Source organism: Engraulis encrasicolus, chromosome 16, assembly GCF_034702125.1.
Source record: "Engraulis encrasicolus isolate BLACKSEA-1 chromosome 16, IST_EnEncr_1.0, whole genome shotgun sequence".
Classification (NCBI taxonomy): domain Eukaryota; kingdom Metazoa; phylum Chordata; class Actinopteri; order Clupeiformes; family Engraulidae; genus Engraulis; species Engraulis encrasicolus.
The window spans coordinates 28,951,508-28,968,885 of record NC_085872.1 but is presented as its reverse complement, the minus strand read 5'-3'; the positions used below and the strand labels follow the sequence as shown (position 1 = coordinate 28,968,885).

The 17,378-nt window shown below is 40.8% G+C and overlaps 2 protein-coding genes across 4 annotated transcripts; one reads left to right on the top strand and one right to left on the bottom strand.

The window, feature by feature from the left end:
* Positions 1-374: 374 nt before the first annotated feature.
* Positions 375-6,899, bottom strand: c16h1orf35 (chromosome 16 C1orf35 homolog). Its single transcript, XM_063219300.1, has 9 exons — positions 6,585-6,899; positions 4,568-4,665; positions 3,213-3,363; positions 3,002-3,047; positions 2,828-2,910; positions 2,477-2,549; positions 2,198-2,280; positions 1,862-1,996; positions 375-1,255 (listed from the first exon to the last, which is right to left on the bottom strand). Exons 2-9 carry the CDS (start codon positions 4,662-4,664, stop codon positions 991-993), a joined length of 933 nt encoding a protein of 310 aa, XP_063075370.1. The 5' UTR covers position 4,665; positions 6,585-6,899; the 3' UTR covers positions 375-990.
* On the top strand, positions 3,652-17,303 carry guk1a (guanylate kinase 1a). 3 transcript variants are annotated; one of them, XM_063219302.1, is made up of 8 exons: positions 3,652-4,001; positions 13,486-13,599; positions 13,750-13,791; positions 14,541-14,637; positions 14,854-14,992; positions 15,102-15,186; positions 15,299-15,384; positions 15,476-17,303. In XM_063219302.1, the coding sequence occupies exons 1-8, from the start codon at positions 3,977-3,979 to the stop codon at positions 15,509-15,511; spliced, it is 624 nt and encodes a 207-aa protein (XP_063075372.1). In that variant the 5' UTR covers positions 3,652-3,976; the 3' UTR covers positions 15,512-17,303. The 3 variants fall into 3 exon arrangements, with proteins under 3 accessions (XP_063075372.1, XP_063075371.1, XP_063075374.1); XM_063219301.1 differs by lacking the exon at positions 3,652-4,001 and adding an exon at positions 6,976-7,108; XM_063219304.1 differs by lacking the exon at positions 3,652-4,001 and adding an exon at positions 12,452-12,571.
* The last annotated feature ends 75 nt before the right edge of the window (positions 17,304-17,378 follow it).

Here is a 17,378-nt window from a genome sequence, read left to right as displayed (position 1 = left end):
CACTACACTCCATTATGGCCATTGGAGTGCATTCCAGTGCCGTCTCACCAGCCAGGGAGCGGCACTCTGACTTGGACAAAGGGACAACTCTGACTAGATTGATTAAAGGAGGGGAGGGCCAATACAAGGTAGAGTAGCCCCTATTAACACATTTCACACCCAAATGCAAATTGAGGGTCACTCTGTGCCTTGAAAAAAAAAATGATATTTTGAATGACTAGTTTTATGAATTTAATGCGCCGGAATGAGATTGGGTTGAACATTAAATACTAATGTAATTTCTTGCTTGATATCAGTTTCTCACACCAGCGCAGTGCCCATTGTGTCACTAAATGCATCTCAGAGCAAAAGATCATTTCCAAACTAACTTCAAGTATCTAATAGACAACTGTTTATTCATATCAGGTGTGTTGAATTGAATGTGATGGCGAAATCGAGTTAAAGCACACTAACGGTGGATAATGGGTCCAAATATATAAAAAGCAAGAAGCATTGCAATTTTAAAAACTTGTCTGAGGATGAGGTATGTGTGCACTGGCTTCAGTCCCTCCCGACTTCCCGACTTTCATGTCAGATTGCAGACCTTTCACGTAATCAAGTCACACAGTGGCTGTCGTTTCATGGAATCAGATGCCAAAAGCACCTGACCAACCCCATTATCAAGCCATCTATGTGCCAATGTTAAAGACAGCTGATCTTGAGGTCATGTGCGAAAATCATTTCAGATATGCCCTTAACTTAGGCATGACTCCCATTTCCAAGTTAAGGGGAACCAAACAGCAAAGGCCGCCTTCCTCGATTCGCGTTGTCTCTCCAGAAGGGGGGGCGGGTGCATCTTGAGCATCTTGACTAGTCCAAAGTCTAGCATTCAGTGTCTGAAATTTTTTCACTGGATTTGCGGTGGAGGGATTTAAAAAAAAAAGAACGAAATGGGGGGGGGGGGGGGGGGTGTATGCGTGAGTCTGTTTGAGTGTAAGGTTGACGGGGGCATTAGTCGTCTGAGTCTGTGTCATGGCGCCTGCGATGGCATTGTGCTGGCGAGGCTGTGGGGGACCTGTGCCTGGCACTGCGATGGTGCTGGTGAGACCCCCTGTCGGACGAGGACTCTGTGTCATGCCGCCACTGGCGTCGATGGCCGTGAGGGGAGTGGGGGGGGCGCTCGCCCTTTGCCCCCCCTCCTAAATGGCTGTCATGGGCCCTGGCTCCGGTCTGACTGCTCCATGATGGATTATGACTGTGGTGGTCCTTTCTCCGCCTGTGAGGCACAAAACACACCCAGACAATCGATGATTCGGAAAGGGGAGGAGGCATGCTTGTGTGTGGTACTGAGAATGTGTGTGTGTGTGTGGAGGTGGTGTGATTTCAATTCCCAAGCGAACACAAATAATGCTCCCCAAGATATTCTGATCAATATTAGCACTGCAAGTTGTAAGGGTATAAGTCAGTATTGAGTGAACCAGCTTCAGAGGTTACAACCTCATTCCAGATCTTCTCTTAATTAATTAGTGTAATAACTTTGCTGTGCATGTGCCGCTTGTGGATTAAAAAGAGGTAATTTTTCTAATTAACCAATTCATAAGTGAAAGTGGGTATGGAATTATGGATTCTGAAGCCAAGTAAATCCAACACTGGCCAACAACTCCAACCATCCCAACTTAAATCTGATTTCTCGCTTTTTTTCATTCCAAAAATGTTCTGTCTATGCATTGGTGCATATTTTATGGTATAACAACATCCTTAATTCTGCACTTCTGCTTCATATCAGAGTCGTGTTTCTGATTCATACTGTGCTTTGGCGCCCTCTAGTGCAGAACGTTTGCATTTGAGATTTCAATTAGCGATTCAAATGAGGCATGGGTACCTTTTCCTGTCGTCCTCATCGTCGGAAGAGGATGAAGATGAACTTCTTCTACGATGTTTCTTCTTCTTTTCTTTCTTCATTTTCTTTTCCTTTTTCTTCTTTTTCTCCTTTTTGGACTTCTTCTGACTCTCACGACTTCACATGGCATGCCAAGACAAATCAAAAATTAAGAGTGGGCATACATTTTAAAATAAATATCTCAACACCCTAATAATCTTCAAATAATACTAATAATAACAACAACAACAACTGTATCCATAATAATAACAACGTCAAATTATGTGTTAATATTAATATAAAAAGAAAGCTGGCCTTTTTTAAAATCAAATCACTAACCTGTGCCCTGAAGTTTCCCGATCCATATGACCCCCCTCTGCAGTTTCCTTGGAAGCTACTTGAGGACCATCAGATTTTTGATGCTGCAAAAATGATTATGTTTATTTCTTGGCATCAGCATGAATAATATGATATGGTGGTAAATAGGCATACACATATTGCATACACATATTGACCACCAACTACTGATTTTACTTCAGTTTAGTATCCTTTGCCAGAATTAAGGCAGACATATCATGAGTACAACCAATTGCCCATGAAAAAACACAAATGTCTTACCGTAAAGACAGACAGTCCCATTTTTGCCGCCTCTTTCTCTTGTTTGGAGAGGACCACATTTCTTGACCCAACACTAAATGTAGTAAAAAGAAAACCAGAAATAGTAACCTGTGTTGTTAATATGGTAATTATTGATATGGCAGCAGGTATTTGCATCTGACTTAACTCACAGGTGGCACGTTCTAATTTGCCAATCACACCTGACTGCTACCTATACGTGACAGACAGAGTCCTACATTGTCTCACAGCAACATGGTCTCTGATAAAGTAAGCCATGTCTTTAAATAGTGAGCACAAGCAGGCAAGCAAGCAGGCAGCAGACAATCTTGACAGAAAACAAAAGGTGTTCACCTTGAACTCCCAAGCCCGGAGACTCGATCCACATCCTTCTCCTCGCCATCTGCTCCCTCCCTTTTGCATATGTCTGCCAAATCCTAAAAGACCACAGAGGCACACGCGTTAAACGGCCAGGCGATGCTATAACTGCTGTGCTTGAGATACAGAATTTTAACAACAGCCACAAACCTCTTTGGTAAGACCAGTTGGTTGCTTTTTGATAACCTTGTGTCCCCTAATGAAATAAAAGTCCAAGATAGGAGAAGGTCAATATTCAGACTTAGACAAGTCCCAGCAGTACACAAAAAAGTGTGCACTCTTGCGTGCGTGCGTGCGTGCGTGCGTGCGTGTGTGTGTGTGTGACGTGTGTGTGTGTGTGTGCGTGTGTCTGTCGCCTTACAGGGCTGCCATCATTGCTTCCTGTTCCGCCTCTCTTACAGCTGCAAGTTCCTGAGCCTTGGACAGTGTTGCACCCGTCTTTTTATCTTTGGAATACCATGTTAGGTCTTTTCCCTTCTGCCACCGACCAACAGGTGCCATAAGAGAATTCCCTGAGGACGTAAAATGTTTGTTGAGGCACAATTAGGGCATTTTTACAGAATGTGCAATATTTACAGATGTTTGTGTTTAGAGAATAAATTCAATGTTGTACAGCTTCTTCATGTGTAGTATGTGATCGGGAATAGTAGTTTCACAGGTGATAGATTCACAGGTGAATAAAATAAAATAGATAGAATAAATAGAATAAAAAATATTCATTGTAGGCCTATGATCAGAAATATTTAATAACGTTAATGGTGTTATTTTTATGGTGCGTTGCATTGGAGGCCATTGGAATGTTCTGTTTTGTGATTACAAAATTATCACAAGGTCAACGTTGCAAACTACTGAAAAAGTGCGATTGCTAAAAATACACCATCCCAAAGATGTGTGGGCCTACTGCGGGTTCTCAATTTAGACCATCACTCGTCAAATGACTGAAGTGTCTTCAGCATGACAATTGCGTAAATCACCACCCTATTCACTGAGGTTTGCTGTGTTGGCACCGCTCATGAGGGAGCGACTTTCTGGTTGCGCAGCTAACGGAACGCTCGCTAGCACTTTCGACGTAACAGCTGAGTGGGAATTAAATTACGAAAACTAATTGAACCTCCGGGTAATGTGATGAAAGACCGCATAAATCAAAAGGGTATGTATAAATAATTACTTCCTCCCTTATTTCTTGCGTAGACCCATCTTTCCATAAGACAGCTAAGGGCATGTTATCTCTGCGTGGCACAAGGTTGCTGCCCTGCGATTATATTAGCCCTTGTCTGCTAGCCGGTGATAGCTAGCTGGCCAGATGCGTTTCAGTCTCTTTTGACGAACTTAACTGCAGGAAGCCAGGTGACCTGGGTGTTAATCATTTATGGCCACGGTCCTGGAGGAGGTAACGATCCATTATACGACGTCTGGAGTCAAGAATTGAAGCCCTCAAAAAACGCGTGCAACTCTCGTATCAGTAGACAAAAATGAAAGGCTACTTGCTGTGTTGTGCTAACACTGTTAACCTCGACCAATGACTTATTGGTCATTATTATTAAAATGTTAATATTAATTACTAATTCATTATTTACGGTTTGTGCCAGGACGGCACAGACGTACTTTGACCAATATTTCTGGGTCACTAGAAAGCGCATAAGAGCATGATTGCGAACAGTGAACAATGTCTGTCGCTAGCAGAGCAGCTAGCAGGTCAACCAACTAGCAACTTACCAAGGTAGTTTTCTCTGTGCTTATCAGTTTTAACATCATCCCAGTTAAATTGGTCTTGGCCACCTCGTACACCACCCGATCTCGAAGAACCGAACATGCAGTGGCGTTTTTAGCCCAAAATTACCACAGGGGCCTGACAGGGGCCCACATGTTTTGAGGGGGGCCCATGTAGGCTACCTTATATTCTTCGACCTTACTTTTGCCAAAATATCTGCCTTTTTCTAAACCCAGTAATCCAGTATAAAATACCTGCAAAAACACATGCTTCAGCATCTGAAGCACATACTAAGCATGTAATTAATTGAATTAAAAGCTGCTTAATTTTGTATTATCACCCATTTATTCAGCTCTAACATACAAACTTTCTTCATTTACAAAAAATGTGAATTTCATGAGTCTAAAGCTACATCATGCAGATCCTGGCACTACGATCAATGATAACCTACACAGTATTTGGCATCAATGGGTTAACCAACTTGCCAATTTCATATTTAATCTAACTGTTAAATCACAATGAGCTACATGCCTTGTTTGAAATGTGCTATACCAATTATTATTATTATGGAAAAAAATATAATGGCAAGAACATACAAACTAGGGATGGGCGGTTTTGAAAAAAAATGTGTATCACAGTTTTCTTGATGACAATTGATATCTGCACATTTGTTTTAATATATAAGTGGCGATTTTCCCCCAAAACCTTTCTAACGAAAAGACAGAAATTAAATTTAAAAATAAAATCATGAATTTAAATGAATCTCCATTTCTATTTTATCACTTTTTCATTTCAATAATATTTTTACAATTTACAGTTTATATTTCCCTATCCACAAAGTCTCCATAAACTCTCAAATAAGAGAAAATGCAGAATTGCATAAAATAGCCTTAAATCTCCACCATGGGGCAGTCAGTCCCAGTAGTATATCTTTCAATGAAGAAGGGTTAAATGATTATAAGCAGCTGCTGATTTCTCTGGCAGCTTTTTTCTAAGACAGCCCAAAACAGCTTATTTCTCTTACACCTGGCAACACTAGTTGCTTATTTCACGTTCTACACCTGGCAACACTGGTTCCTAGGTCCGGCGTCGTGTTGCTTGCTTGCGCTTGACTAGTAGCGACAGAACAGTGGGGAACAGAAACGAAACAGACAGAAGACACGGAAAACAAACGGATTTAGCCTACTGACATTCTGTGAATATTTCCTTTGAATTAAAGGCCAAATTCAACGTAGAAGGTATTTTGTCCGGTAGTTTGTGTCATTTGGCGATGCATTTCGCTCCTATTTTGCTCCCAAATCATTTCAAACAGCAATGTAGCAATGTATCTTGTCTGTCCATTGCATTTTTAAGCTAGGCTACTTTATCCTATGACAAAACTCATAAGCAGACTTAGTAGCAGTGCTGCAGCACACACAGTTGGGATGGCAATTAAATACCGTTATGAATCTGAGAACTATTTATAATTAATAAAATAGCACCACATAGATTTGCCTTTTAACTCAGCCACATACAGTAGCCTAAGTGCCCAAACCGAATGCATGCCACCATTCCGTTTAAAACCGGCTTATTCCTCACCTACAGAAACTTATTACAAATTGTTTCCTCACTTCAGCATGTCATCCAACTCCATTTAAGTCCAGCAATGATGGCTCCAAAAATTAAGAAGTTCTAGCTCACAAGCTCGCAGGTCGCGTGAATCGGGTCGAGTGCGTGCAGGGGCAGTGGCAGCACCTCACCCAAGCCTGGGGGCAAAGTATTGACGAAGCCCCCCCTACCCAACATGTGTAATGTCACTGGGACCCAATTCTGAACCCCTTTGTGCCTGTGACAACTGACCCTCCTAGTCCCTTCCTGTGTGTGTTCCACTTGGAGTCCGTCAATGCATGTTGCAAACCTATTAGACATTATTATTTTTTTTATATCATTGGCTGGCGCAGGGGCCCTAGGGGGGGGCAGGACCAATCCTACAGGGGCCCAGGCCCACCCTGGCCCCTGTCTAAAAACGCCCATGCGAACATGACTTGTTTAAAGGCAGCACATGGACAGGATGAGAAGCAAATCGGTCTGTTTATACACGTGGGAGTTCTCGAGTCTGCTGAAGGCCTTCTTGTCGTTTCTTCCCCGAGTGTTTCTTGCCTTTCTTTGCGACAGCTTCACTGTGGTTGTCAATTGAGGTGCAGCGTGGATGTGTTTTCGCTCTAATAACCCAAATAATTTATCCGGATGTTTATAAAAGCTCTCATTGACATAGAAACATGTGAAATAACTTCACTTCTGCTCGAGTTGTTGATGCCTGACAGTGCAGCTGTCTCCGTTAGCCAAGTACAGTTTTGAAATCCGGATGTTTTGTAGATCAGCTTCGTGTTGAGTGGCAGTCGACCATGGTTTATTTTGGCCCACTGTGATGACGTTGAAATCACTCTCTAATGGCTTTCATACGGAAGGCAGTTACTTGACGGGAGTAGAGGTGGTGAAGAGTCATTCTTTTTCTTGAAGACCCAATTTCCCGATGTATATGAGATTTTTCTCCCGTATAGTCTCAGGTAGGTTTACCCTTTGGCTACAAGGTTTGATCGGCTTCTCAGACCCGACAAGGTCCCATCACCATTGTGTGAGATTTCCCACTGGCTCGTTTCATCTCCATTTCGCTTAGCAATTATTTAGCTGCACATGAGTGCTTGTTTTGTTTTGAATGGCCTTTCTGCCAGTCACTGATATACCGACATAGGCCTACTGTGTGTAGTCTATTTGTGTGTTGCATAATATCTGATTTGAAGTGTGCCATCATGGGCGTTGGGAAATGTTGGATGCTCGTATACACAATATCTTAAATGCACACAGAAAGAAGCCAAATACTTAATTTTACTTTAAATGTTTACATGAGACATTGGCGAGTAAGCTTATATGGCACATCAATTGGTTGCTCGTGTCAGGAATGATGTGAATCATGTGCATGGCACGGGTAGGCCTAGTTAAAATGTAATTAGGGATGGTTCGCAACCTATTAGTTGACTGTTTAGAAAAGGTCTTGTACATATTGATGCTAACTTTTTGGTAAAAGTGAACTATGTGAACATTTTTCGTGTCAAGTTGTAGAGGGTTGGAAGGTGATTTGATTTGGGTCATTTCACGTGAAATCAGACACTTTGGGACCCGACCGACCCGGATTTCGATCATACTTGGTGTGCCTTTTCAGTAGCAAGGTAGCACCACAGAACTGCATTGGTTTGAATCTGACACTAATATTAAGGGAGAAACAGACTAGGAAAGGTTCACATGTGAGGGTAGGACACTATACATTCAGCCTTGAATATATCAGTCAGTGTTGGTCACAAAAAGATGCCTGTGGTGTTGTTTGAAAGCTCTTTTCTGGCTCTACATATTACACAATCACCTTGGAATACAACTACTCTCAGAATATGAATTATGATAAATTGAAAAATTAAAAATTGAATATCTAAAAAACTTATATTTTAAAATGGCCAGTTCCTTGTCCAAACGTAGCCGGCAATGTCATGAGCAGCACCTAAAATGCTGGTGTTCGGTTTGTTATTCATTTCAGAGAGAATTTGACTCACAAATATGGCGTCATACAGACCACTTACTAATAATATGGTAATACCATAGTAGCATCACATGACAAAACAAAAACAAAACAAAAATGGTCAGTGTCCATGGTCCCAGGTTTCAGAAACTAAGGCAGATGTCCATTTATACACACCAAATGATGATATGTGAATGTTTGAACATTCCTTCTCTGTGTACTGTGCCATCTTCCCTTTACCGTACTTTAAAGAGATAATCAATGGCTACACTCTCATTTTGTACTCTACCAGTGCATTTGAAGCAACAGCTGTGTCTTTTGTAGATAATGTATTAGTACGTCCCGTTGCAGTTACAGGTTCCACTACCAGAAGCACATCCTGATGATCCATGACAAGTCTATCTGGTCTGAAGGGAAAAGTGAAGGATGGAGATGGCCCATGAGGATGCAGGAAGTTCAGTTTCACCTCTCCAGTGCTCGGAATACATTCCTCAGCACATGCTAGCCACCAGTTGCCATCATATACAGCTACAACATACCCTTTGATGCTTGAAAATGTAACACATTCCTTTACTGAGCTCACTCTTTCAACTCTGCCTTCTCTGAATGCTAAAAATGGCCTAACTTCCACTGTGTCCATTGACAATGGGCAGAAGCTGTGTAGTTTTTGAGTACCTGGAATAGTTCTTGCAGATTCAAACCTTTTCAACAGGTTCTCAGCTTCATGATGGTACATCTCTGTTGTGGCAAACTGGCAATGGATGTTCTTGACATTATCCTTGACAAATTCAAACAGTTGGTATGGCGTTACAATTTAATTGTCAATAGGACGTTGCAGACTTGCTCGTGCAGCAAGCCATTTAACTGTCCCTCCAACGCCATCACATGGACCTTTGCCATGTGATGTGGCAAAAAAAGTGCCACTCTGCAGGTATGTGAAAATCTGCGTCGTGGTGGCACAAATTTGTTGTGTTTTTAAGGTTCTTATATTGTGCAGCACAGCCATCAGAAAAAATATAGGATCTTCTTTGGATGTTCTGTCATTGATGAAGTGTCACTGAGGAACTGAATTAGGAGCTTCTGAAACAGATGTACAGCAATTGTATCATGAATGTTGCAGTCTGAAATAACAACAAAACAGATTTTTTTCCCAGTTTCAACTGATCTTGGTAGTAGCATACAAATGGATGGATTGTGGCCTGCACTGGTTGTTCCAGTGAAATGATTGAATAGCATCTTGAATAACAAACTATAGTTTTAAAAACGTTCCTGGTTCAAGGGAGTCAGTCAAGGATAATGTCAAGAACATCCATTGCCAGTTTGCCACAACAGAGATGTACCATCATGAAGCTGACAAACCTGTTGAAAAGGTTTGAATCTGCAAGAACTATTCCAGGTACTCAAAAACTACACAGCTTCTGCCCATTGTCAATGGACACAGTGGAAGTTAGGCCATTTTGAGCATTCAGAGAAGGCAGAGTTGAAAGAGTGAGCTCAGTAAAGGAATGTGTTACATTTTCAAGCATCAAAGGGTATGTTGTAGCTGTATATGATGGCAACTGGTGGCTAGCATGTGCTGAGGAATGTATGCCGAGCACTGGAGAGGTGAAACTGAACTTCCTGCATCCTCATGGGCCATCTCCATCCTTCACTTTTCCCTTCAGACCAGATAGACTTGTCATGGATCATCAGGATGTGCTTCTGGTAGTGGAACCTGTAACTGCAACGGGACGTACTAATACATTATCTACAAAAGACACAGCTGTTGCTTCAAATGCACTGGTAGAGTACAAAATGAGAGTGTAGCCATTGATTAATCTCTTTAAAGTACGGTAAAGGGAAGATGGCACAGGCACACAGAGAAGGAATGTTCAAACATTCACATATCATCATTTGGTGTGTATAAATGGACATCTGCCTTAGTTTCTGAAACCTGGGACCATGGACACTGACCATTTTTGTTTTGTTTTTGTTTTGTCATGTGATGCTACTATGGTATTACCATATTATTAGTAAGTGTTCTGTATGATGCCATATTTGTGAGTCAAATTCTCTCTGAAATGAATAACAAACCGAACACCAGCATTTTAGGTGCTGCTCATGACATTGCCCCGGCTACGTTTGGACAAGGAACTGGCCATTTTAAAATATAAGTTTTTTAGATATTCAATTTTTAATTTTTCTATTTATCCATAATTCATATTCTGAGAGTAGTTGTATTCCAAGGTGATTGTGTAATATGTAGAGCCAGAAAAGAGCTTTCAAACAACACCACAGGCATCTTTTTGTGACCAACACTGACTGATATATTCAAGGCTGAATGTATAGTGTCCTACCCTCACATGTGAACCTTTCCTAGTCTGTTTCTCCCTTAATATTAGTGTCAGATTCAAACCAATGCAGTTCTGTGGTGCTACCTTGCTACTGAAAAGGCACACCAAGTATGATTGAAATCCGGGTCGGTCGGGTCCCAAAGTGTCTGATTTTACGTGAAATGACCCTTTTCAGAATTCAGTGGTTAATAAATGTCATTTTATTATCCCAGTCACTTGGATGTGTAACCTAAACCATGCTTGTGGAGGATGGGGCATTACTTAATTTTGCATAGATCAATAAGGTGTCTGTCATTCACTTCTAACCACACCAGTGAGCAACATCTCTGATTTTGACATGGAAGAGAAGCCATCTTGAGCTGTTGAGAATGCTTCTGTCACCTGCAGCTGCAAGGGAGCGATGCTTCTTTTGACCTCATCGAGGAGGAGCTGTGTTGCAGCTATGTGTTGATTACTGTGTGGTTTGGAGCTGAGGATGTAATACAAGGCAATGCTTCCAGTGTTGATAAAATAGTGAAGGATTTAAGTAAGTTTTTGCTTGCCCCTAGATGTGGACCCTCTCTAATCTCTGCTTTACAAAAGGTACAGAATCCTGATTCATGGATATTCATCTTCCATTTGCATCCATTGCAAGACTATTTGTTGTTTGGTGTTGAGCAAGTCCATTGACTACTCTAATGGATTGGCAATATACTTTCATATTTTAAATACTTTGAATAATAAGGGCATTATTGATGATTGGACATGTTTTACAAACATGATTCTCTGGTGCCTGGTTCCCATGGTAGGCCTATAGTAATAAATGGGGGAATAATATTTTCTTTCTGTGGATTAGATAGAGAGACTTTTAAGCATTCTTGTAGAGGTGCCATTAATGTCTCCTCCTTAGTCTCCCTTACAGTTGCTGCTCTAAAGGCTCTAAAGAGTCCGCTTGCACTGTTCCATGTCTGGCTTGGTTTTTGCTTCAAAAGTAAAAATGTGTTGTGTTGTGGAAGAGCACCCCCTAACAAACACGTCATACATCAACAAAATCTGGTTTCATCCTGCATCATCACTTCTGGCACCACCTTTGAACAATCCAGTTGTCGGGGAAAAAAACATTGATAAACTTGATACAGAACTTGACAAATATTTGACTAAAACTGATCAGTCTCATCGATTCCTCAACTGATTCCTCTTGTCAAGGGAGGGAACAACTTTGCATGTCAATTCAAACTAAAGATCTGCTAAGTTGTCAATTCAGACTAAAGGTTTGTTTGTGTTCTGATGTATAGTCAAAAACATTGCTGAGACATGATGTCACCATACAATGGAATAGTATATCCATAGAATGGATTTTGTGCTGCTGTAACACCGCTGTGTTTTTCCCCATGGTTTATTTTAGAAAGAAATATACATTTAGTTCAACATTTGGTTGGCCCTACATAAGCAGTTATATCCTAATAGTAGACATGAGGTCTGTAAAAAGAAAGTGATCTACGGCAAGACCAATCATAATTTCACATCAGCCTTAAGTAGTTAATCGTTCACTACGATTCCTGATTATGGTAGCCATATCACAGACGGAGCCTAGTAAACCCTTGACATTTTCAGACTTGCTTCACTTTCCCCTGAACATAATCTCCAAAACCTGAAACTCATTTGACCTCAGAGTATAAGGATAAGCTTAGATGATGCATGAGTGTGATCTGTGAAACATGCTTATCTAGATAAGAGCTGTCTTCCTTTGTCCTATAATCATGCATTTCCTCTTCGCATTATGAGAGTTGAGGACGCACTGCTTTATGATTGGAATCCTGCTTTCTTATATATGTATGCCATGTCATATACATGCATAACCTTGAAGACACCTCAATACTCTCTGGGCTACCACTTTATGTGACCGGTAATATGACAAACCCTTCTCATCAATGCTTTGAACCAATTGTATTGTTGTGTAGTCATTACATAGGCAGAAACCAGATTCCTTTGCTTTTGACTAGTCAACAGTCAGGGTTTTCTGAAATTTGATTGGCGGCTTGCTTTGCATGTGTCTGTATTGGGTTGCATTGCCACTCCTCTGCCGTGTAGTGCTCTGGTCATTCACGAGTTTGTTCCACCCTCATTCCCACTCAGCCCTTTCACTAGAGGTAAGACAAACATGTTCCTTCCTCTCCATGTCTGGCACAGGTCTTTAAGTGGCAGCGTTGTTTGAGACTCACAACAGGGTGTTTCTATTTTCCACAAAAGAAAGGCTTGAATGAAGAGTACTTAGCTACATACTTGTTTTTAAATACACAACGTTCTGTTGTGAGCGGTTAGAATTCAGTGCCTTGGCTCTGAGCAGCTTATTTTACACTCTAGTCGGTGCTTAGGAAAGCAACGTCAAACAGGGTGGAGTGGCTGTATGTGGTCAAACAAGCCAGTGTTTCATTTCCTTGACAAGGAATTTCTCAGTTCTCAACGTGGCAACTTGTGAAGAAGTTACTTTGAGAATGTGCAACGTTTGAACGCTCACTTGTGTGAATGTTGCTGTTTCTCCGTCTTAAACGTGAGGGTAATATTGTGTGCAATATTTTCCAGACCACAGCTGAGCAGGCTTTAATTGGTCGCCTGCTGATTGTGTTCACCTTGACAACGGCCCCTAATGACATCTCATGTGTTGATTGGTGCTTGTATGAACATGTTGTGGAGTGTGTCTATGGAACATAAATCGCTGAATCATCCATTCTTACCTATAAAAGCTCACAGCTTGTTTGGCAGAACTCCATCTCAAGACAAAGGAGCTCATGGTCAGATGACTGTATGATTTACCAACTTCAATGATATAGGCTAAACAATTTGCTTTTGGCGAGTTTCACTGGGATCCCTTTGTCACCCTCTCCAAGTGTAATTCAAGTAGAAGGCTCATTTATCTCTAGAAACTCGGAAGGTACATCACCTAGCTCTGGTCTGACTGGTTTTTCACCTTTGTCCGTCCGCCTTTTCATTCATTCCTTCCTTCTCTCCCTCTCTCTCTTTCTTCCCCTCTCTCCCCATCTCTCCTTCTCTGTCTCTCTGGTAGCAATGGCAGGACCGAGGCCTGTGGTGATGAGTGGCCCCTCTGGGGCGGGGAAGAGCACGCTCCTCAAGAAGCTCCTGAAGGAGTTTGACGGGGTCTTCGGCTTCAGCGTATCCCGTAAGCACACTCTGCTCTGTTCTGCTCTGCTCTGCTCTCATCTGATCTGACTTATTACATTCTCGCTGTATACATTGTGCTTAGTGTGAGCTTTAGTCTTTTTTTTTAAAAATGTTGTTGTTAACTAATTATTTTGTTTCTGTTGCTCAGATACAACAAGGAACCCTCGTCCTGGAGAGGAGAATGGCAAAGGTGAGTCTTATTTGTTGAGTATATGTTAGATTTGAAAAGGACCACATTTGTTTTGCTGTGATTTTGTTATAGATGTGAGTCATGGATTTATTTATATGCAGTCTTTTTCTGGGCTTATAAGACAAAAAGCCCAACTAATACAGAGAAGTGGTTTTTTTTTTTAAATGCAAGGATCAATAATAGGTATTTTTGACTGTTGTTGATTATGAACATTCCAATTTCAGTGATTGATGATACTGGTTGATAATACACAGGGCCACTTTTTTGGACAATGTTTCTTGGCAGCAATGAGATGAGGGGTTGTTTGGACCGTATATCACTATATCTATTACTTTTTATAAAGAGATCATGGATATCAGTATCAAACAACTTTTTAAAATCATCCCATGCATGAAAAATGTAAATCAAAAATGTCCCTTGTCTATCCTTACCTGAGGAGTGATCTGAATGCAAAATGATTTTCTGATACAATTAAAAGTAAAACATCATCTTCATCACATTATCCTGGTGCACACGTTCAGTCCCATAATGTGTTGAGCAACAATAAGCATTGGAAAGTGTGATTCGCAGTGATTTTTTTAGTCACCACTACTGTATGACTGTCAATTGGAAACCACTTTGCTTTTTGGAGGGTTTTCTTACGAAACAGGTCTGATGACCATATTCATTACTCAATAGGGTGTTGTTACCTTGTCCGTTTTGCTACCTACCATCCTTATGTTTATTTGTGGTCTTTCCTTCTTCTGCAGATTACCATTATGTCACAAGGGAGACAATGCAGGCAGCTATTGACAACGGGGAGTTCATTGAGAATGCTGTATTCTCAGGGAACATGTACGGAACAAGGTAACTCCCTTTTATATTGTTAAGTTTGCGACAACGATTTAAACCAAGGGTTTGTGACGAATGCATGTTAAACAATTTAGAAAGTGGTGGTCTGTGGTGTGGTTCTGTGCCATATATTATAATGATTAGGAGGTGTTTTTGTTCTATTTTATGTATATTGTATTACTTTCTGTATAATCATGATCGTTATTGGTGTTCACTTTTCTCTCACCCTAGCAAAGCTGCGGTACAGGCGGTGCAGGCTAAGAACTTGATCTGCATCCTGGACATTGACATGCAGGGAGTGAAGAACATCAAAAGGACAGACCTCGATCCAATTTATATCTCCATTCAACCCCCATCAATGCAGGAGCTTGTGAGTGCACCATGTCATCTTCAGTGTCCACTATGTCTGCTTCAGTGTGCTTGTTATCAGACTCCTAGTTATTTTTCCACGTACTGAAGCATATGTTGGTTTGTTGTAGGAGAAGCGTTTGAGGGATCGGAAAACGGAATCAGAGGAAAGTCTCCAAAGGCGACTGAATGCGGCGAATGTTGACATGGAATTGAGTGAGTAGACGTCTTGTTTGGTCCTCTATTCAGTTTTTGCAAGTTTCATAAAGTTCATAAAACATGGGGAATATCCCTAACTCTCCCAATATAATTTCTTTCCCCCATCAAGGCAAAGAACCAGGGTTATTTGATGTTGTCATCATAAACCAAGATCTTGACAATGCATATGGAAAATTAAAAGAAGCTCTTCTTGAGGTAAAAAAAATGATGAAATTAACTAGATTTTACTTGCTTAATTGTGTTCTTAGAAATCCTATAATGATATTTTCCATTCTGTCTTTCTTAGGAAATTAAAAAGGTAAAAAACACACCCACGGCCTAAGCCACCACGCATAGGCCCCCCTTCTCCTCCACTCCTCACTGCTACAACACCCGTCCATGGGGATCCGTCTCGGAACATTCCGCATCACCGGCAGATTCTCAAATTTTAGGGAGAATGTTCTGGTACAAAAGCAAGTTGGATTATGTAAAATGATAGGACGATGTTCTATGATGGGTTTTTTTCCTTTTTCTATTCTTTCATTCTCCCTTTGGACTGATACTATACAGCCCATTTCCCCTGATGGGCCTGGCTTTGTAGTGTCTATGCAGGGGCAGCGATTCATTTATGCAGGTTTGGAAAATCTTAACAGCAGGGTAATGGCGTAGTTTACACATTCCAAGTACGCCTAGCATTTTGCATTGCTACCCGCTAATCCCAGTTAAATATCACATGAATTGGATATTTATGTTCAGTTTACCAGTTTGTTAACATGAGGAAAAAAATAGGGTGAGGGAGCCGAGGCTGCTCATGTGTAAATAATAAGTTCTTTTTGAATTCCTGGCCAATGGTCACAAATCCATAAACACATTAACTGATTTCTTAACACAAATGCAGAAACAGTGGTCATATTTTCTGTGGTTTCTACCGACATTAGCCTCAACCTTGTTTTGTCTTTACACGCTCTGTTATTACTGAAGAATATGACTAATGCCCGGGTTATACATTCTATTGCCATAGTCTAATGAAATACTCCCTGCTCAAACAGTCTCTGGGTTCTGCGATGAATCAATGTGCTGCCCTTTTGGACGTTCATTTTGTGAAAGGATTCACACCTATTCCGTGTTGATTATTGTACTCACAATGATTGGCAGCTGTACTGTCAAAACTCTGGGACACTCAAAAAAAAGAGAACGCATTGGTGTTGCACGCTTATGTGTAAGCCATGAAAACAGTCTGGGTGTAGCCAATTCAGACCTAGAAACTGAGGGTAAAATGGGCCTGCGGATCGCGGCATCATGGCTGGGTGGCCTGTTGAAAATGACCCAGTCATGCAAGGTCGATGAAGAGGCTCGTCTGGACAAACAAACAAACAAACTATCTTATCTACATGGTGTCCTGTAGAGTTTAGCAGACCTCTCAGCTGTTGCAGTCCCAACACCTCATGCAAAAGGGATCGAAACGGTGTTGTCATCTTTGCCACTCCTGAAAACATTGACCAATGTGTTTTTGTTTATTCTTTGATTTGTGTTGAGGTTGTAAAAAAAGTATGCTATTTATTGAGTTATCTGTTGTAACAGGGTTGTGTTAAGAATATTGTAGAACTGAGAGATTGTATTTCTCTTTTTTCTAAATCATGATCTGGCCCCAAGGTATTGTTCCTCATTTGGAAGTCTATTTTGTCCAATATTTTTTTTAACTAATATTTATGAATAGATATTTTTTTGGTTTGTCTTGGTCTTATTTTAAGTTATTTATCTCTATTTAGACCTTTAGGATATACTCTTTTTTTATCACAAGAATTATGGTGCGATTATGAAATGTAATGCACCTTGTAGAGACGGCCCGTGATCCTGCTTAATAAAAGGCAGTTGGCTTGGTGGTAGTGCAAATAGAAGAATTGGATTTAGAAACTGAGCACACTTGGAATCCACAATACTTGAATGTGGCTATATGAAATTCCACAGAGGTTTTTCTTTTGTTTTGTTTTTCCTTTAATGTAGCCAATGTCCTTAAGAAGGTTTTTTTTATACCGTCAACTGTTATTTAAGTGTTCGCTAATAAAAGTGCTTTAGTGATAATGTGCACAATTGACTAAAATTTACTCACAATAAAATAAGTGTACATCACCTAACGCAAGAACATGCCTTGTACAACAGTGTTTCAACATGGTCGTATCCATTCCAAATTCCATACCCAGTCCTATATA